This window comes from Sorex fumeus, unplaced genomic scaffold (assembly GCF_029834395.1).
Source record: "Sorex fumeus unplaced genomic scaffold, SorFum_2.1 ptg000072l, whole genome shotgun sequence".
In the NCBI taxonomy this organism is placed as follows: domain Eukaryota; kingdom Metazoa; phylum Chordata; class Mammalia; order Eulipotyphla; family Soricidae; genus Sorex; species Sorex fumeus.
The window spans coordinates 10,619,668-10,641,210 of NW_026606129.1; the positions used below are offsets into that span (position 1 = coordinate 10,619,668).

The 21,543-nt window shown below is 44.3% G+C and overlaps 1 protein-coding gene across 3 annotated transcripts in view; it reads right to left on the minus strand.

Moving 5' to 3' along the window:
• TMCC1 (transmembrane and coiled-coil domain family 1) overlaps positions 1-21,543 on the minus strand; it is a 137,412-nt gene that overhangs the window by 9,125 nt on the left and 106,744 nt on the right. For all 3 annotated transcript variants that reach the window (XM_056129785.1, XM_056129788.1, XM_056129787.1), the window contains one exon: positions 12,185-13,122. In XM_056129785.1, the coding sequence (XP_055985760.1) occupies positions 12,185-13,122 (938 nt within the window). The remainder of the gene's footprint in view (positions 1-12,184; positions 13,123-21,543) is intronic.

Here is a 21,543-nt window from a genome sequence, read left to right on the forward strand (position 1 = left end):
TGTGGTCACATGCAAGGCAAGTGCCTTACCTTTTGCCTTACCTTAAGACCTCAATTTATTTTAGTCAAATAAATATTTTCTGTAGTGACTGATTTACATTCTCAGTTCCTCAGCCTCATTTTAGGCTTATCACTAGTTCCAATATTGTACTAACTACACAGTAAATCCAAATATCTCACATTCTGTTTCACGTCTCCAAGTTTAACATTATTTCATACCTTTATTCCAATTTAGAATTTCTTTCTTTGATTTTGAGCCACACCCAGTTGTGCTCTTGGCTTACTAGGCCGACAGAGCATTCTAAAGTGGCTATCCACCTACTGTTGTTTTGGGGCCACCAGCGGTGCTCGGGGCTAGCTGCTCCTGGCTCTGTTCTCGGTGGTCACTCCTGGCAGGGCTGGGGAGTGAGACACACACCACACGTGGTGCCAGGGATCAAACAAGGTCAGCTGATGCAATGAGAGCACCTCCAGCACCGTGTTCTCTCCAGTCCCTTCTCTGGCCTTTGGGAGGTGTAACTGCTCATTACTGGCAATGCAATCTTGTCTGTTCTGTTTCACAGTGCATTTCTTTCATCATATATAGATTTTATTTATTTATTTATTTATTTTTGGTCACACCTGGCAGTACTTAGGGCTTACTCCTGGCTTTGTGCTCAAGGATCATTCCTGGTGGTGGTGAGACTCAGGGGACCGTATGTGGTACCAGGGATTGAAGCCAGGTCAGCCAAGGCAGACTGCCTACCCATATATCACCTTTCTGTCTCACCTGCTGTATTTGGGTCATTTGTTACTTTTACTTGAGAGTATGAAATTCCCTCTGGCATGCATTTCTTTCATATTCCTTTGGGGGATGTTTCATGGTCTTGGTTGTGATGAATGTTTGGGATACTTTTCACTCGTAAACAGCTAACATAGATTACAAATGACACTTCAGGCTGCCCCTCATGTTTTCATCACTGGTCATGGGGGAAATGTCAGGACGTGACACTATACATGAAGGCTCAGTGATACTATATTTGAATCCGAGTACTAGCGAAAGTCCTTCACACCTGCTCTCAATACTGTTTATCATTTAATAGGCACCAACCTGTCAAGTTCCGGAAGCTGTTTTCAGAATGGATTTTGTTTACCCCATAATTTAGCTAAAGGATCTTCACTTTGCACTTATAAGCATTTTTATGCCATTTGTACCAGATGAAGTATCTGCTTTGTCAGGTTTTGGACTGAAATTTTGGCTCTGTAACTTAGGTTTGGTAACTCTGCTCGTCTGTAATGAAGCAATCTATCTACTCCAAAGGGCAACTGTGAAGATTAGACGGGAGTTGCAGATCAAATGCCTGGCCCAATGGTGAGTTCTACCACAAGTATACACTTTTTTTCTTTTTATGATCATCCATGTTCTCTTAAAAAAAAAACAAACCTTCAAGTAAGGAGGCTCAAAGAACTTCGGCTTCCAGGGACAGTTCAATGTCTTGTGCCTCCCCTGTGAGTGTGAAAAGCTACAGGTTGGACCCCCGGGGTTGCCTGCACATGGCAAGGGACCCTGTAGCTCTGTGTGTGGGGCCATAACGGGGTGTGTACACACACAACTCAAGTTGGCGGCCCTCGGTGAGGACTGCAGCTAAAGATGGTTCAGCATTGTATTCAGAAGTGGGGTCCTTGGCGAGCCAGCATGGAGTACCAAGCACTCTATCTCCAGGGAGCCTGACCACAAGAATGCAAGCATGTGTGCAAGCACGGAACAACAACAGAGGGAAAAGCCAATGGTGACTATCTCTGTTGTCTCAAGGGTACTGTGGTTCTACTGTTCAAGCTTCCACCTCTGCAACCTCGATTTCCTCATGGAGCTCTCCATTCCCAATTATTTCTATAAAATACGGAACTTTCCCTGTTCTAGAGTCATCAGGGTGCTTAAGTATAGCAAGCATACCTTAAGCATATCAATGGGTTTCTGCCATTTCCCTGGCCCCAGTTTGCAAGACAATTCAACATAATTCAAGAAAGTTCCGTTCACTGGCCTATTCCAAACTTCACTTTAAATTAATTAAACTCTCCTTCCTACCTTTCCTTTGATGGCATGTTTTTTTTATATATTTGAAGAAGGTGTTTCATGTACATTTTATCTAATCTTTGCAAGTCTATACAGAAAGAGTAGAAACTGTTAATCCTCGCCATGCTCTCACGAAAATAGTCTTTCAGAGACAAAACAATTTACTCACGGTTACATGGGAAATCAACGGCAAAATCTTCTCAAACCGAGACTTCTACATGGGAGAATATAACTACCATTTGCAGAGCTAGTATTTTATTAGGTAAAGGTAAAGGCCCTCCCGTTGATCGTCGATTTGCTCGAGCGGGCCCAGTAACGTCTCCATTGGAGACTTGGTTGTTACTGTGTCTGGCATATCGAATACTCTCGGTAGCTTGCCGGGCTCTCCGAGAGGGGTGGAGAAATTGAACTCGGGTCGGCCATGTTGGCCGCGTGTAAGGCGAACACCCTACCCGCTGTGCTATCGCTCCAGCCCTTTTATTAGTGGACAGTTAAACAGTAAAGTAGCATCTGGGTAAGTAGAACTAGAGCCTTGTCCTGACAGATGAAACAGACAAACACATTAGGAAACTCGCCGAGGTTAAACAAAGCTGCGTAACCCAGGGATGAAGCAAGAGCAGCAATGGGTCCAGTCAAGACTGCTCCACTGATTCATCACCTAATAACTAACCAGAATGAGTTTTCCTCGTCAAGTCCTAAAGCATTACCTGGCGAATGATGCTTTTCTGAAAGAACAGAGAAGTTGTAGCTGTTATTGTACAGCTGACATCCTATCACACTCACACAAATAGCTGTGTTTGGGTTACCATTGTAAGTATCTCCAATCTGCAGGAAACACCGGGGAGGAAACTAAGAAAGCCATAAACTTTAAGGCGTCTGCAAAATGTGATGAACAAAAGAGGCTGGCAGGATGCCCCGGTGTCCTGGAATGTAGCTCTTCTGGGTTGCCTTGGTGGCGTGTGAGAACTTTACCAGTCTGTCCTTTATATTAAAACACTTTCCCTGATTTGTTCACCCGGGTCATGGACGTTTGTTCCTTGGCTCTTCACACAACCCACAGTATGAAGACATACACCGCTGTCATGCTTAGCAATTTCCAAACACTGTTTTTCACTGCCACCAGTCTCTGTGGGGCTTACACAACCCACATGTGACTGAGGAACTCAGATTCCTGAACTGATCTGGAATCAGGCTCGCAAGAGACACTGAGAATGCTAAGGTGTTATTTGGGGTGGAGAAGTGGATGTAAGGGGGACATTAACGCAGCGTTTATCTACTTAATCACTGTAAGCATCAAAACACTGGCACCAATAATAAGAAAAATGACTACCTCCCTCAAGCCTATTAATATGTAGCTTCTGACTGAGGAACTCAGATTCCTGAAGACATTTCCACATTAATCCTCCCTCGTCAACTCCGCCTTGGGAGGGGCATCCATTTCTAATTGGGAAACAGGAGCTACAGGGGCGCAGAGTGAAGTTAGTGCAGTGCACCTTGGATCTGATTTATTTGGTTAATGTCTTTTTAGGTTTATGCTTTTGGATTTAAATGTTAATGATTTTAGATTTGTTTTTTACCGCTGTCTTCAGAAAACCCTTTCTTCCTGCAAGCCTTGCATACATGATGCCCTGGGTTTGATCCTCTGCAGCAAAGAAAACAAAAAACTTCTGTACTATTAAACACAAGATCTGAACAACCACCAAAGGAAGAAAACATCTATACTCCAGTTCCCACGGACTTCCTAGTATTCTCATTCTTAAAATTATAATCACTTTTGCCTCGTTTACATGCTGGTGTTCATTTCCTGTCTGAACTCTGAACCAGGGACATTTGGATACCAAGGGAATACATAGAAAGAACACCTCCATTCTCTAAGTATTAACAAAGGGGGGCCTGGGAAAAGAGAAGATAAATTACGTATAGTCTTTCATATGCCATTAAAGCTCTCCAGACGAGAAGAGTGTGTGGCTTCTTGATTCTACTAATGTACGACTTGGACTAGCATCTGCTTTCATTTTAGATTTGTGTCTTGAACTGTTCGTCAAGACTTAACGCTCCTATTTTGGCAGGTAAAACTCCCTCTTCCTAGATGCAGAGTTTCTACTCTACCTACAATAAAAACAAGTGCAGAGGGGCTGAAAGCAATGGACTGAGTGCAGATTTTGTTATGCAGGAGGCCCACTTCAATTGCTGGCACTGCATGGCTCCCTGGGCACCCCTGGGGATGATCCCATGAGCACAGATCTGGGAGCAGCTCCCGTCCCCTGAAGCAAACAAACAATAAAACCTGTCTACATCTTGTAGGTTAACAATCTAGAAATGAATTCGGACCTTGGGAAAATGTTTGAGCTCCTCTATTAGTCAACACAGCAGAGAGCCTCCTAGATCAAAGATAAGCCAGGGGTCTGCTGGGTCAAATTCCTCATGAATGAAAAACCGGGTGAGTGCACAGGCTGGGAATGCTTCACTTTGTGTATCACTCTTTGGGCGTGGCTCGAAAGCTTGGAGCTACCTCTGGGAGCAGTGATGTTCCCTAGCTGGACAACATGTCACTAGGGCAGGAGGGATGAAGAATCCTGTAGAGCGAGTATGGAAAGAAACAGGAAGAACTAGGTTCCAGGGCTGACAAAGATAGGCAGGGATGGAGCAGACGACTGTGCTGTTTCTCAGTGCATGACAGTGTTTGACCAGAAAGAAGAGACACAGGTAGAATGGGGCTTATGACACGCCGTGGGAACTGGAAAAAATGGGTTTTCCCTGTTTACCTTCTGTGACCTCATTTGTGCTGAAGTCTAGGGGGACACTAGCAAGCACTGAACTTTCAGTCACGAAGGAAAAAGCACAGGTCAGTGGCACCCCCAAACAACCTTTTAGGATAGGCAATGTATTATCTATTGAAAAAAAAAAAGATTTGGGCCAAAGTGATAGTACAGTGGGTAGGGTGCTTGCCTTGTACGTGGCTGACCCAGGTTTGATCTCCATGACCCCTGCCAGGAGTGATCCCTGGATGCAGAGCAAGAAGTAAGCCCTCAGCACTGCTGGTGTGGCCCCAAAACCAAACAAACAAAAAGACAAAAAGTACTTACTGGGACTGGAGACAAAATAGAGCAGTTGAAGGGTGCTTGCCTTGCATGTGGCTGACCTGGGTTGAGTTCCTGAGCACTGGGGTTATGGCCCCCCAAAAAAAACAAAACAAAAGGACTTATTTGTTTGTTTCTGGGCCATACCTGGATATGTTCAGAACTTATTACTGGTGGGGCTCAAGCCCTGGTCACAACATGCAAGGCAAGTGCCCTACCTGCTGTACTATCTCTCCAGCTCATCAATGTATTAGCTCAGTAATCTGCTAAACCTAGTTCATATCAAAGGCTTCCACATCATTTAATAACCTCAATAACATCTTAATGATCTTAATAGTCTCATTAATAATCAACAATCCTGTGCAATAGAGGAAACTGAGGATCAGATGAGTTATTTCAGGTCTCATCAACTAGTGTCACAACTGACAAATTTAAGTTTGCCCAAAGACTAATTAATGAGGTAATTAGCTTAATTTCTAGCCGCCCCCCACAACTTTCATCCTCCGTTACCTTTTATTGAAGGTCTTAACCTTCATCAGAACATGCCCTCGTTGGGTGCTCTCTTTTTTGGAGGGGGGAGGAAGTTTGGGCTACCCCTGGCTGTGATCATGATTCACTCCTGACTCTGCTCAGGAATCACTCTTGGTGGATCTGGGGGGGGGGGGGGTCATACGAGGTGCCAGGTTTCACAGTGAGGTCAGCTGCATGCAAGGTAATCCTACCCCCTAAACTATCTCTCCAGCCCCAACTCTAACAAATGAAGAGATTATTTGGTCCAGTATTCTCAGTGTGTTTCCAAACTCAGTCTACATGCCCTCTGGAGACTCCCAGAAAGCCTGAAATGGGAAATCTGAAGGATGATTTCTACTGAACGTGTCATTTCCTACCACAGCAAAGTCAAAAAACTAAGAAAAACGATCATCCTAAACCAGGGACTGCCTGTGTCTGACTGTATCGCTGCCTATTATCGGGAAGAGTGTAAAATAAAGTATAACAATGCAGAAACAGCCATTTGTTTCATGAGAGCGCCAGTGGCCTGTGCTTAACTGGATTAGCCTCGTTACTCAATGTTCCACTGCATGTGACGACTGCGCAGGGTGACTAGCTCCTGTATTTTTGCTCTCATGACTCAGTGCAATTTAAAATATCTCTGGGATTAATGCAGTCTCAGAAGCTGATTTCCAAAGGACAGTAATCGCCTCAAAATAGAAGCTTTCGAAACGGTGTTACTTCTCCTCAGCACCAGGAGGGTTTTTCTGTCCTACCTGATGCTGCTTTAAGACATGTGGCAGGATTCTGGGCCAGATCCCTCCGGAAAACTATAAAAGGCAGCTAGCTCTGCGAAGGAGTCCCGAGTTCTCTCCTGTTTCCAAAGCATTTTGTCCCCGCTGAGCCTTGTTCCCATTAATGTATGACATGCACTGTGGGAACAGGACCAGTCTTCCTGTCTGGGGCCTCAGAAAGCATCCAGGAAACTATTTTGCTGTGTGACCCCACAAAGGTCACTTTGTCTTTCTGCACCTCAGTATACTCATCTATAAAAAGGGGTTAAACTAGGCATACGGGGCTTCCTCTATGCCAGAAGTGCTAAGGGAACACAGCTGTCACTAACAAACGTGTAATCAAATTTGAATGGGATTAAATGAATATTAAATTATTACAGTCTGAAGTCACTACAGATCCCATAACAACATGGAAAAAGCCCGAGCCTTGCCTCCTACAGTCCCTAAACATGCTCTCAGTCATAACTAAAAGCCCCATGCACAGCACAAAGACTATACACCTGTTCCTAGTCAAAGGCTGAGGCCAAGTCCATGTGGGTGCTGAAGAGATACGACGTACTCTCGGCACACCAGCGAGGTGCAGTGAGTGGAGGTGGGGAGAGTGTGTGTACGCCACACGCTTCTCAATTAGTCCAGGAAAAAGATAAGACTTGAGAAAAATCTTTACCTGGTGTTACTCACTGCCATAGAGAGCAATGGGAGGCAGATTAAGAAAGTGACATTATTTTGAAGGGACTCGGAGTAGGGGAGAAATAGGGATGGGAATGGAAGTTGGAGGTTTCCTTAAATAAATTTCTCTATCTCCTACACTACTGTACTAGCTTGAGAAAATTTTCCAGAGCTCACATTCACATAATATTATGTTTAAAATAGTGATTCAATTTATTTTTGGGCTTTGTTTCAGGCTATACTCTGCAGTTCTCAGGGACTACTCCTGGTTCTGTGCTCAGGTGTTACACCTATGTTGCTTGGGGGACCCCGTGGGACCTGGGAAATGAATCCAGGTCAGCCGTGTGCAAGGCAAGTGCCTAAACTGTTGCAGTATCTCTCTGACCCCATGACTTTTTTTTTTGCTTTTTGGGGTCACACGCAGCGATGCACAGGGTTTACTCCTGGCTCTGCACTCAGGAATTACTCCTGGTGGTGCTCAGGGGACCATATGGGATGCTGGAATCGAACCTGGGTCGGCTGCGTGCAAGGCAAACGCCCTACCCGCTGTGCTATCGCTCCATCCCCCGTGACTCAATTTTTAATGAAATGCATGCAAACTTTGACTTGGAAATGGTTCAATACCCACTTCCAACACTGTTTATGTTTCTTAGACTAGAGACTAATCCTTCAATCATACAGATTTAGAAGGGGGTTTGAAGAAAAAATACTGTCCTGGGCTTTGGAATCTGATAAAACTATGTTTGACTGCTGGTTTTACCTAATACTGAATGACCTTTGGCAAATTCAGAAACCCAAGGGGCCTCAATCTCCTCACTGGTAAAATGTGAATAATGTAATTCACTCGCAGGTTACTGTGAGGATTAGTAAATCCACATAACCGATGCACTATAAACATCATGAGTTTGATAAACGCGGTCAATGATAGTGTCCTCCTCCTCATTTAACTATGCTGCAACTCTGCAGGGCTTCCTCCCTTCAACTCAGGTATTAGGAAGACAAAACACAAAGTAATCAATCAAAATGTAATGGAAAATACACTTTTTTGGGGGGTAGTCAGGAGCTTGCCTTGTACACAGCTGACCTAGATTTGATCCCCGGCACCCCATGCAGTCCCCTGAGTCCTGCCAGGAGTGAACCCTTAGCAGAGAGCTTGGGGTCAGCCCGAGCACCACCAGGTGTGGCCCAAAGACAAACCAAAAAAAAAAAAAAACACTTTTCATTTACCTCATCAGTGGCTTGGTTTTGATTCTTCTAGTGACATGACAAGGAGAAGTACTGTCTTGTACTTGAATATGGCAATGAGAAGTATTGTTTGAATTATTCTTTCAATATAAAGGTGGTCCTCGGCAGACCCAGGTTTTGGCTCTGATTTTTATCACTTTGACTTACATTACTGTGTCTGGCATATTGAATACTCTCGGTAGCTTGCCGGGCTCTCCGAGAGGGGCGGAGGAATCGAACTCGGGTTGGCCATGTTGGCTGCGTGCAAGGCAGACGCCCTACCCGCTGTGCTATTTGATATGCCAGACACAGTAACAACAAAGTCTCCAATGGAGACGTTACTGGGCCCGCTCGAGCAAATCGATGATCAATGGGAGGGCCTTTACTTTACTTTTACTTTACTGACTTACATTGGACATAACAAGCTCTAGATGAATTTTAGGCTCCGAGAGGATTAAAAAACTGGAATGCCTTATTACCTACTCAAAAGGACCTGACTGTGGAACGCCCAGAGGGGTGCTCACTGTCTCGCCCAGAGGGGTGCTCACTGCCTTGGCAGCACTGTGAGCCTTTGTAGGCCGGGCACTGAGCCTAAACTTCACATGAACAATTTAATCATCACAGTGACTTATAAAAGATTATTATCTCCATCTTAGAGATGGAGGAACCAGGGCCCAGAGAAAGGGCACAGTGGTTTGGAGGGCTTGCCTTTCAAGCATATGGTCACATGTCCAAATTTACAGTGTTCCATGTGCTGGGTGTGGTGTAGGCAGGTCTGATATTTGAAATTCCATACATATTGAAAACCAGGTGTGTGTGAGCACCCAAAAGGAGAGGGCCAGAGAGAGCTCAATGGACGGTGTGCATTTTGCATCTGAAAGCTGACAGCAGTCCCAAAAGAAGGTGAGTGTGATGGACAGGAAGTACAACCTCCGGTGAGCACCACAACCATACTTATGTGCTCTGGCTCACAGGTACTTGTGAGCATGTTTTCAAGTAGGACAGCTAAAGGTATGCAAATCTTGGTGAACGCCGCAGCTGAGAACATGTGAAGCCCATCATGTGAACACCAGCAGGGCTAACAAGCCCCCCCCCCTCAGCTGGGAGTCCTCTGTGGCCGTTTCACCCAAATATTAGAGGGAAAAGAAAAGAGATCAAGACAGAAAGTCAAGAAACTTGCCTAATTTTCAAGGTCAGTAAGTGGCAGAACGAGAATTTGAACTTGAGAGTTAGGTTTCACATGCTACGAATGGACCATGTTTTATTTTTTTGAGACCATTTGAATATTCGATCATTTTCTGCTGTAGATATTGTCTTCTCAGTATATGAAAGAATACAAAACAATAGCCATGTATTTGCTTTTGAAACTTCACTTCTTGGGGCCGGAGCGATAGTGCAGTGGGCAGGGTGTTTGCCTTACATGCGACTGACCTGGGTTTGATCCCTGGAATTCCATATGGTACCCCAAGCACCGCCAGGTGTAATTCCTGAGGGCAGAGCCAGGAGTAACCCCTGAACATTGCTTGGTGTGACAAAAAAAAAAAAAAGAAACTTCACTTCTCTCTCTCATACATACATAAATTAGAATAGAAGAACAGAGAGTGAAGATGAGAGACAAGATTGAATTATTAACATTTCCAGTCCCTGAAACAAACATTTTTAGGTGACAACTGATATCAGCAGACCCAGTTTGATCCTGGTACTACATAGCCCCTGAGCACTTCCAGGAGTGACCCCTGGGGCACTCAGCCAGGATTAAGTCTGGGCACAGCGGTGTGTGGTGCACCCCCTCCCCCCAAATAAAAATAAAAGTGTTTGCATACACATACACACAATGTTCGTGGAAATGTTAACTGGTGTAGCAGTCATTGTAGCCATTATGGAAAGAGGATGGAAATGGACTATAAAAACTAAAAATGAAATTTCAAATGTTTCGGTTATCCCACTTTGGATTTTTACTCAGAAGATACAAAAACCAACAGTAATTTGAAAAGAAACAAGCATTCCCATGTTTATTATCGCACTAATGGCAATAGCCAAGAATCGGAAAGGCTGAGTCCACTGACTGGCATGTGGGTAAAGATACACAGAACGGAGCCCATTCAGTTACAACAAGATGAAGCCCACGTCTGCAACAACATGGGTGTCATGCTCAGTGAAATCAGACGAAGAGAGACAAATGCCACATGATTTCACTCATCTGTTATATTAAAAAACATACTGATAAACTGAATAAATTTAGATCAATGAATAGGTTCTGTCCCGTGTATACGCCTTGTCTTTATCTGTGTGTCAGATCAATTAGTAGATGTCAGAAGGGAAGGGTCGGTAAATGGAGACAAAAGGAACAAACGTATAAGGAAGTGCATCAAGTCAAGTGGATCTTCGGTGGAAAACTTTATATACATAGCTTGATTTTCTGTGATGCACACCTGAAATTCATATAATGTCATAATGAAGCTAATTCGATAATAATTTTTTAAAGAGCAAAAATGGATTTTAAGAAATTATTCAATCCTTGACTTTACAGAAGCCTGAGGAGTTCCTCGAGTTAGTATACTCAGACCTTTCAAAGCCTTCCCTGACCTGTGACTGGCCCATAATCTTCACCAGAGAGGTGGCTTGTCTTTGGCTAACAAAAACATTATTTTGTGGGGGCCACACCCAGCTGTGCTCAGAATTCAACGGTCACTCCTGGAGGGGGTGGCTCAGGGCACCCTATGTGGTGCCACGGGATGAGCCTGGGTTGGCTGCATATAAGACAGTTCCTTAACCGTTCTACTCTCTCTCCAGTCCCCTGGATGGTAAGTTCAAATCTGAACGAGTATTCCGTGAGAGATAGAATTTCTCTCTACATGTGATAGAAACTGGGGGAAAGGAGAACATGTGGAGAACAATTGTGGCCTAATAGGAAAAGGCCATGTAATCTGAAACACACAAGAAAGATCAGCTTCTACCTTTTTTTTCAGCTTCTACCTTTAGCACAGATTCTGACGCCAAGCATTAGCCCCTGGAGAATTCTCAAACTATGAAAATATTCTTGTTTAAGTTCACTCTCATTCAAACAGTTGCCAATCCCTACTAAAGGTAACAGACATGTTTATCTGGATTTATTTTCAGTCTAATCTTTCTCTGCCAATTTCCCACATAACTATGCTATAGCCAAGTGTCTACAAAGTTCAGGCTGGGGAGACAGCGTCTTGGGATGGAGCACGTGTTTTGCATGCGAGAGGCTTGGGTTTGATCCCCGGCACCATATGACCCCTTAGCACTGCCGCGAATAACCCCTGAACTGGGAGTCGCCTCCGAGCACTGCCCAGTGTGGTGCCAAACAAATCCCCCTAAAAAACACAAACTCCACAAATATCTACAGGGCTCATTAAATTATGACTGTGTTTGATGACAGACTTCAGAGAGCTAAGATACTTTCTCAATATACTATAGTTACAGGATGAGTAACTTGCGGTTCTGTGATCCTAAGTAAATCCTCGGATGCCAGAGAAAGCTCGAGCAAGCCTCCTATGAAAATCTCAAACTGGAGGAGAAGACTGGAGCTCACTGGTGTGTGATCTTACGAATCAGTTAACTTTCCTATGTCTCTCTTTTGCTCTCTATGAAGAAACTCATAGAGATGACACATGACATGAAAAATGCTCTATAGACACTCCGAAAATTTTACTAAAAAAAAAATTTTCATCCTACTGAAAAAAAAATAAAAACTTTTTTTTGGGGGGGTGTGAGGATTAAACCCAGAGCTTCATGTATGTTTCCGGTGAACCACAGCCCTGGCCCAACACCTTCTGATCTGCTCCCCGTATCTGAAGAGGGGAAACCCCAAGCCTGAATCATCTATGTTTTAAATTCCACATCACTTACCTATACCGCTCCTCCTGCAAGGCCTGCATTATTAACGAGTAGTCCCTCTGATAATGCTCCTTGAGGGTCTCGAAGGACTCCTCTAGTCCAGCTTGGGTTTCCCGGATCTCCTGGATCTCGTGGAGCAGTGCGTCGAATCCTGAGCTCTGCATGTCCAGGGTGTTTGTCTTGGAGCTGGAGGCCCCTCCTACAGCAATTCCTCCCGTGGTGCTATTGGCCCCCACTGAGCCCGAAGTGGCACTGGAACAATCTTCCTCACTACCATACTTTGGGCTTGACTGAAAGTTCGAGATCACCCCCAGAGTCTTCCCTGAATCATCCACTTGCCCTTCCTCTAAAGAGTCCTTGAGATTAGGGATGTTGTCTGCACTGCCGAATTTATTCCGGATGAGCGAGGCGATCTCTCTGGGCTTTGAGACCACGGCCCCTGCTGCGGAATGGGTCGCCTGGGAGAAGCTGGAGAGGCCACCTTTAACACTGTCCACCACCCCTTCACTGAAGCCAGTGACCTTTGCCCCCACATCCTTCAGACCCTGCTGCATGTCCCTGAAGACATCCTTTGGCTGCCGGGGGATCCCATTCTGTTCCACCTCTCGAAGCTTCCGATGGTAGTGCTCAAGCTTCTTCTGGAGCTGCTGGATGGTCTGGGCGGACTTCTGATTCTTCTTCTCAAAGACCTGCTTGATCCGGGCCGCCTGCTGCTTGTCGGCGCTGTTGGCAAGCTTCAGGTACTCGGCGACGTTGTCGTCCCGGGCCGTCTGCGCGATCTTGATCTGTTCTGTGAGCTTTAAGATCTTCTGCTGCAGGTGGGCAATGGCAGCCTTCGTGCGCTGAGGGTCTGGGGTGCCATCCACAGAATCTGTGTGGATGCTGCCATCGGTGCTGGAGGCCACTGCAGTGGAAGTCTGGGCGAGGTTACTTACTTCCAAGCGCTCGATCTGACAGGAAAGAAGAGGCAGGTATTAGAAGGAGTCCAGGGGACACTCCCCTGAGTCAACCGGTCAACATATACTAAGCAGGTCTCTCTCTCCCATCTCTGCACAGACGACTGACTTAATTCCTCCTGTGTTGTACAAGCTTCTCCTCCTTCTTGGATACCATAAAAGAGATATATGAAAAAAATGTTCACAAGACGTAAAAAAGGGTATTTTTTTTTTTTATTTTGACAGAGGATTTACTATAGTGGCTCTTTAACGAGCAAAGCTCCTTGGGGCCAGGGACATGACTCAGAAGTAACACATTTGCCTTACATGTGTGAGGCCCTGGGTTCAATTTGGGACACCATCTACAAACACACACAAATCAAAATACTGTACCATTTAATAATAAAGCTCCGCTAGTGGCCCAAAGCATGGTGCGGTCACTCCTGTGCTGGGGAATCAAACCTGCGCCTCCCACATGCAGCCCACTGGACTCTCTCTCCAACCCTTTGCTCATACGATTTAGAGACATAACTAAACAAATGCATATCTAACAAAAGGCTGCGATCTAAGATGTATTAAGTATTCATAAAACTCAACAAGACAGTCCTGGGGAGAAGAAATGAATAGACATTTCCCCAAAGAAGAATCTGCATATGGCCAACAAGCATATGAGATGCCGATCAAAACAAAAATGATTAGCACCTCATCCCAGTGAGAATGGCCTACATCAAAAAGGGTAGAAACAACTATTCTGGTGAAAAAGCAGCCCTCATTCGTAGTTGGTGAAGATGCAAACTCAGATGTAAGCTGATTCAGTCTCCATTTTGGAAAAGAGTATGGAGACTTGAAAACAGAACTACTATATAATCCAGCAGATCAGCTCCTTGATATCCATCCCAAGAATACAAAAACAATCATGTGAAAATATATAGCACATCCAGGTTCACCACAGCATTATTTTCAGTTGCTAAGATCTGGAAATCACCCAAGTGCAACAACAACTGAGTAAATAAAGCAGCTGTGGTGTACATATCACAACGCAACAATACCCAGCTAGAAGAAAAGATGAAAACCGTGCCATCTGCTACAGCACTGCTGGAAATGGAGGGTGCCAAGTGACGCAATTTAGTCAAGAGAAAGACACACGTTGGGCATCTCAGTCATGTGTGACATGTAAAGAAAAAGCAGGGCCAGAGAGACTGGAGAATGAGCAAGGTGCTTGCCTTGCATGCTGCTGACCTGGGTCTGATCCCTGAGCACAATCAAGTGTGTCTCCTCCCACCAAGAAGAAACAAAGCAAGGGAACAATAGTTAATGTTCATTGGAAACAAGCCTTTCTCTGACAAGGGAACTGAGGTGATCAATGAGAGAGCATGGATGCTGGACCGGAAGGATCCTATGTACAATGGTGGAGGGATACTTGTGTAGGTGTGTGTGGCATGGTAACACGGTATCTCTCCAAAGTGTTAGTTCAACTGTATACATACCGAATGTGTGTATTCCCCAATTCAGGTATTACTTCTGACATACAGATCACATAAAAACATAAAGCAATGTAGAGGTATATTAAATACAAATCCTCTCCCAGGCACTCAGCCCACTGTCCTCTCCTCACAATCCCCTTTTTTGGGTTTGTTTTTGGGCCACACCTGGCAATGCTAACAGGTTACTCCTGGCTCTGTACCAGAAGTCACTACTGGTGGTGCTCAGGGGACTATATGGGATGTCAGGGATGGAACCTGGGGTGGCCACATGCAAGGCAAGTGCCCTAACCACTGTACTATCTCCTGGCCCCTCTCCAACCCTTTCGAGCGTATATGCAAAATAAATGCATATGTAAAACAGAAACAAACGTAGAGGTATGTTAAATCAGGTAATTATCTACTAAAATAGATCTAGGATTAAGATGCAGAGATTGTAACCCATGTTCCTAAGTGATGATCATCCAAAAAAGCTGTGGGAGCAACTAAAGGTGTGTGAGCAGTACAGCGAGTTGTCTGAACCCCAGCTGCCCTGTGTGCAAGTGCCACGGCTAGAAGTGTCAAGGAGCTGGTAGAAGTGCAAGCCCAGCTGAGCGCCGTGGCGGGACGTGCAAGGGCCGCAACCTAACGATGACTTGCGCTGCTTACAGGAGCCCCTCAGGAACAACTCCCAACCCTGGGTGTGGCCAAGCAATAGCATGAGTATATCGCGGTGAGTACAAGGATGTGTCAGACCCCGGCCACGGTCACAGGAACAGCGGTATCACAGCAGGAAGAGGAGCATTAAAAAGGGGAGGGCATGGGGGCCAGAGCAATAGGACAGCGGGGAGGGCGTCTGCCTTGCTCGTAGCCGAGCCGGGTTCAATCCCCGGCATCCCATGTGGTCCCCCCCAAGCAACACCGGAAGTAATTCCTGAGTGCATAGCCAGGAGTAACCCCCGAGCATTGCAGGGTGTGACCCAAAAAGCAAAAAATAAATCAAAAATAAAATAAATGAAATAAAAAAGGGGAGGGCAGTTTAGAGGGACCCGCTACCTGGGTTGGATGCGCAGCACGACACAACAAACAGAGGAAGTGGAGAGACAATACGGTGCTTGCACTGCAGGTGGCTGGCCCTGGGTCTATTACTGGCATTACACACATGGTCCCCTGAGCACTGTTCTAGGAGTTACTCCTGAACACTGCCAGGTGTGCTCATAATGCCCAATAAAACAAGAGTGGAAGGGAAAGGGAAAGGGAAAGGGAGGTGGGGAGGGAAGGGGAGAAAAAAATGGTGGTGAAAACGAATACCTGACTGGCTAGGTATAAAAATCCAATTTGATTACAGTCTATTTTTCCAAACTGTGTAAAGGGAGATGGAATCACACCTCAAGGGAGAGAGGCGGAGGTAAGAATGGGATGGTACAGCTGAAAGTGGCAAGGATAAATACTGTATACTTCCCGAGTTAAAACCACAAGAAACTATAATAAATAAGATATAAACACTCAGCTAACATGAACACGGGGTTAGGGATGTTAAATTCAAGCCCTTTAGCCTTTAAATTTTAATTCTGTCCAGTAAAAGGATTCTAATCACAAAGGAAAACTGAAAAGCATATATGCAGTGAGCAACATTCCGTGGGAGCTGAAGACAAAGGCGACTCACACGGACCTGAAAGCTTGAACCACCACACTTCAAAGTGCTTCGCCAAAGCTGAGGAGATGTCAGGTTTCCCTGAGGAGAAGTTCATGGAAGGGGTCCCTAGGGGCCAGAGAGGTAATACGGCGGGTAAGGCTCTTGATTTGCACGTGGCCAATCCAGGTTTGATCCCTCGAACCAACCACATCTGGTCCCCCAGGCCGTGCATGGGACAAGCCCTGAGCACAGAGCTAGGAGTAAGTCCGGAGCACAGATGGGTGAGCCACCTCCCCAAAAAAGATGTCTCCAGAGTGAACTGTGGTGATGAAGAGAATGGAGTCATATTAAAAGCTAGCAGGAATGGCCCTCTAATGATAAGTAACAGAAATAAATAATAAAGTAACTACCTCAGAGCATAAGAATTCCTGATACTAGTGCCAAGTCACCAGTTTGCACCTGGAAGCAAGTTCATATTCTTCACCTGGGTTCATGTTTCTTTTTTAATTAAAACACTGTTTGGCCCCTGGGCCACACCAGTGGTGCTCCAGGAACTTATCCCCATTTGGTCCCTGGCAAACATAGAGTGTTGGGGATGGAACCTGGAGCACATATGCATGCGAGTATGTGCTCCCATCCACTGAGCTTCATGGTTCCAGATCATTTTCCTTTTTTGGAGGCTGGCATTCATATTCCTGATCTGTCACCATCAGCAAGTTGCACAAAAGACCTACAAAGAGATTACCCTCATATTTAAAAATTCGAATTACATTTTTGTGATGACAATAATACATCAGATCTGAAACATTCTTGAAATGCTGATGTTAACTTTGTGGGTATAGAGACGTAATTTTTTTTTTCTTTCCCAATTTCGGTTGTACCTCAGTTTGCTGTCTGGGAATTATGCTGATCTCTGAAACACAGTTAGCTCGTTACTGGGCTCACTATATGACTACTTGTGTGAATAAAAACAGTAGTATTTTATTTGAGATGAACAAGTTAAAGATCTTATTTAAATGCTATCAAGTTGAAATCCAAGCACAAAAATTTGTAAGTCTACAACTGTACCTATGGTGTTTCACTATAAAAATTAAAAAAAAAAGGAAAGGAAGAGCAAAACAACACTTAAGATCTTCTAATACAAACACACAAACTAGAATCGTTAAGAGTCTCGCACAGTAACTTTCTTTTCTTTTTTTTTTTCCCTTTATTGTATTTTATTTTTTTTTAAAGTTGTAGATTTACAATTTTTTGTGCTTTGGTTTCAATTATACAATGATCAGATACCCATCCCTCCACCAGTGCCCATTTTCCACCACCATGGATAATATCCCTCCCACCCCCATCCCCCCATCCCCCCTGTCTCATCGCACAGTAACTTTCTGTGTCACTTCCTTCACCTGCTGGTTCAACTTTGGGTGAATGCTAATGAGCAGTGGGAGGACGGGAAGGCGGTGGAAGGGAAGAGAACCAGAGTCCAGAACTAAGTGGCCAAGAGTCACAACAGGAGCGCCTAAAAACCGACTCTCTTTTGAGCCGACTAGCCGGAATCCCTGTGATTTTCTTCCTGAATGAATTTTCAGATCCCATCACTACAGTAGGGATCATACGCTGAACAGCTCAAAATCTATCACAGTATAAGTGGAAAGTAAACATGAAACATCACAGAGGCCTGAGTCTAAGATTTGATTACAAAGTCTAAACTCGAAAAAAAAAAACCAACTTTCAATATGGTAAGTTACAAATGATTACAGCTTAGATATGATTTCATTTCCCTATATAATGACCAAAGAAATACCCCAGGACATCTTTGATCTGCCTTCTAGCCTACCTGGGCTGTTCGGAGAGACACCATGTCCACTCTGTGCATGGTTTCCATTTAAAACCCCCAACATGCCTGTGAAGTTGATGACAGAACCCACTGTTCTCAGCCTCCAAAGAAAACTCTCGCCGGGCTCCAGCTGGAGTGCAATTTAAACACCTGAAACCGTGACTCACTGGCTAACTCAGTGACTCCGCCCAATCTGGGTAGGCACCATCCTTAAACAGGAAGCAGAGCAAGAAGAGTGGGAGATGAGGATTTGGAGAGGAAGAGCGGAAAGGGGAGAGGGGAGAACAAAACAGGACATACCGAACAGAAGAAAACAGGGTCAGGGCTGCGAATACTCTCGATATTCTCTCTCGATATTCTGGGATCTTCTCTCCGAATGGATTTTCAGATCCCATCACTACTGTATGTACCATAACACTGACTGCTCACTTATGCTGAACTGCTCAAAATCTATCACCGTGGAAGTGGAAAGCAAACATGGAGTATCACAGAGGCCTAAGTCTAAGATTTGATTACAAAATCTAAAATTGAAAAACAATAACTTTCCATATGATTAGTTACAAATGATGATGGTTTAGATATGATTATGAGCAATTATTATCATTGCTCATATCCCAGAGATATGAGCAATGAACAAAGTTCTTAGAGGCACAGGCGTTTGGCACTGGGAGGGTCTGACTTGGCAGTGCCTATGAATGCCCCAGTGGAGAAGAGCTTCCCTTTCCCAATAGCATTTGCTGGCATATTAGGCTATCCATACATGACATCATAAACTTGGGTCCTAGTTCACTCTAGCCAGACAACTAAAATTCTAAATTTGGAAAGCAAAAATATTTTGGGGGAAGCGGGTACCTCCTAAGCTGGGAGGAGCAAGAGGATAAAATATTTCATTTGGGGAAGGATCATATCCCAATCCAAAACAACTTTAATCCCTAGAGATTTATCTTCTTGGCTCTAAGAACTGCACAGGAATCTATATTTTAATCAATAATAAACAGGAGAAGCTCTGGTTGGTCTTAGGTGCTTTTGTTATTTTTTCCTGCCAGACAGATTATGTTGAGGAAGTGAAACAGAGGAGGAAAGAGTCACACCTTGGCAATTCAACTTTGGATCTGAATTCTGTGTCATCATTCCTTTGAGGCTTGCCCTCGTCAACTCCACCACACCTCGTCCCTGGCAAAGTGGAATGACTCCTCAAAGCCTATTACCGCCTTGGCGAGGAAGTATCTCTTAATCACGACACTATTTTTCCAAACCTATCTCTACTGTCTCATGAGAAATTGCATGCCCTTCCCTTTTCACAGTAAACACGCTTCACTGAAGCCATTTTCTCGTGTGCAGCTCTGAAATGACTGTTTAGTTCACTATATTGTGGAATGGAGATATCCTGAGGTGGTAGAAAAGAAAAACGGACTGAGGTCCAGTAAACCCCACGCACTGCTTGCTTGCTTGCTTGCTTTCTTTCTTTCTTTCTTTCTTTCTTTCTTTCTTTCTTTCTTTCTTTCTTTCTTTCTTTCTTTTAAATGTAGGAGTACTGCTACTTATTCAGCTACTGATTAGGCTTCACACACTGCTTTCACTCAAGCATCCCATTCCAGTTTTCAGTGGAAGGCTATTTATTTATTTATTTACTTAGGTCTTTTCAAAGACTACAGCATTTTCTTGATGAGAACTTCTTGTATAGATTGATGTGTTTTTCTGTAAACTATAGGAATCACTTTTCTACAGTTTAACACAGAGCATACATTGCACAGAAAAGAGAGTGAATGGTTTCGCCAAGATGTGTCTGGATGATCACAGGGTAAATAGGAGAACCAACAAGTTAGGGCTCTTAGAACCCCGATAAGCTATGCCTTTCATATGTACTGAGAAACTTTTGCTTAGAATAACAACAAAAAAAGGCTTTACTACTTAATTTTTACAACTTTGAAAAAAAAAGTCATTGCTATACAAATAATCCTGCTTCCTTCTGAATTTGGAACTACAGTTTGTCTCAAACTTTTTATTTTATTTATTTTTTTGTGTAATTTGTAATTTTATTGTATATTTTAAATGTCATTTTTGGTTTGCTTGAGCTATTGTAGCACTGTAGCACTATAGCACTGTCCTCTCGTTGTTCATTGATTTGCTCATGGATTTGCTCGAGTGGGCACCAGTAACGTCTCCATTGTGAGACTTGTTGTTACTGCTTTTGTCTCAAACTTTTTAAAAAAACCTTTTATAGAGCCAGAGTGATAGTATAGTAGGTAGGTCACTTGCCTCGCATATGGCTGACCCAGGTTTGATCCCTGGCACCCCATATGGTCCCCTGAGATTGCCAGGAGTAATTCCCGAGTGCACAGTCAGGAATAATCCCTGAGCACTGCTAGGTGTGACCCCACCACCAAAACCAAACCAAAACAAAAACTCAAAAACCCCTCTCATAGCCCTTCTCTTTTCTATTACCAGCATTTTTGAGATCCATTTTCCAGGGGGCAGAGAAGCAGCATCGGGATTACAGCACTTGCCTTATATATGGCCTGATTTGAGTTCCAGCCTAGCCTTATGATCCTGAGGATAATCAGGTGTGGTCCCCCCCAGAAAAAATAGGCAAAGGTAAAGGTAAAGGCCCTCCCGTTGATTGTCGATTTGTTTGAGCGGGCCCAGTAACGTCTCCATTGGAGACTTTGTTGTTACTGTGTCTGGCATATCGAATACTCTCGGTAGCTTGCCGGGCTCTCCGAGAGGGGCGGAGGAATCGAACTCGGGTCGGCCATGTTGGCCGCTTGTAAGGCGAACGCCCTACCGCTGTGCTATCGCTCCAAAAATAAAGAGAAATATCCATTTTTAATAAAGAACAAAGTGTGGATGATAATAGAAGATTTACTGGTGATATGTTAATTTGGTGGGGTGCATGCACTAATTATTAAATAATTCTGCGGTTTAACAGAATGAGAAAAAAGTGATGGCATGAACACTTAGGAAAAGCAGAAACCTTAAATGGTCAGAAGCATCTTTTTGGAGGGGGGCAGTGAAGCAAGACAATTTTATTATTTTTTTATTTTAATGTTCGAGTATTGCTATTTATTCAGCCATTGATTAGGCTGATTGAATTGGGCATGAACTCCACAGAAGCAAGACAATTTTTACGGAAGCTTTTCTGAAAGGTGTAGAGAGAAATACCTGTTTGAAGGAGAACACAGGCTTCTCCAGCATGAAAAAAAGCAAATAAATAAGAAAGAGACCAGATAAGATCTACGCTCAAGGAAGCCACGGGCTTGAAAAGCAAGTGACATCTACCAGTCTGCAGGTCCACCCTGCAGGTCTCAACCCCTGTAGCCCCCGGCCTGTCTGCAGGTGGTACTTGGGAGCCTCCAAGCCACACCTAGGGGTGTCTCCAGGTTACACCCAGTCACATTCAGGGAACCGGAACCGGGGTCAGTCACATGCACTGTAACCCCTCAACTAAATCTCCGGCCCAGAACTTCTGTAAGAAAAAACCCTTCCAAATAGGTAATATTCATCCAAAG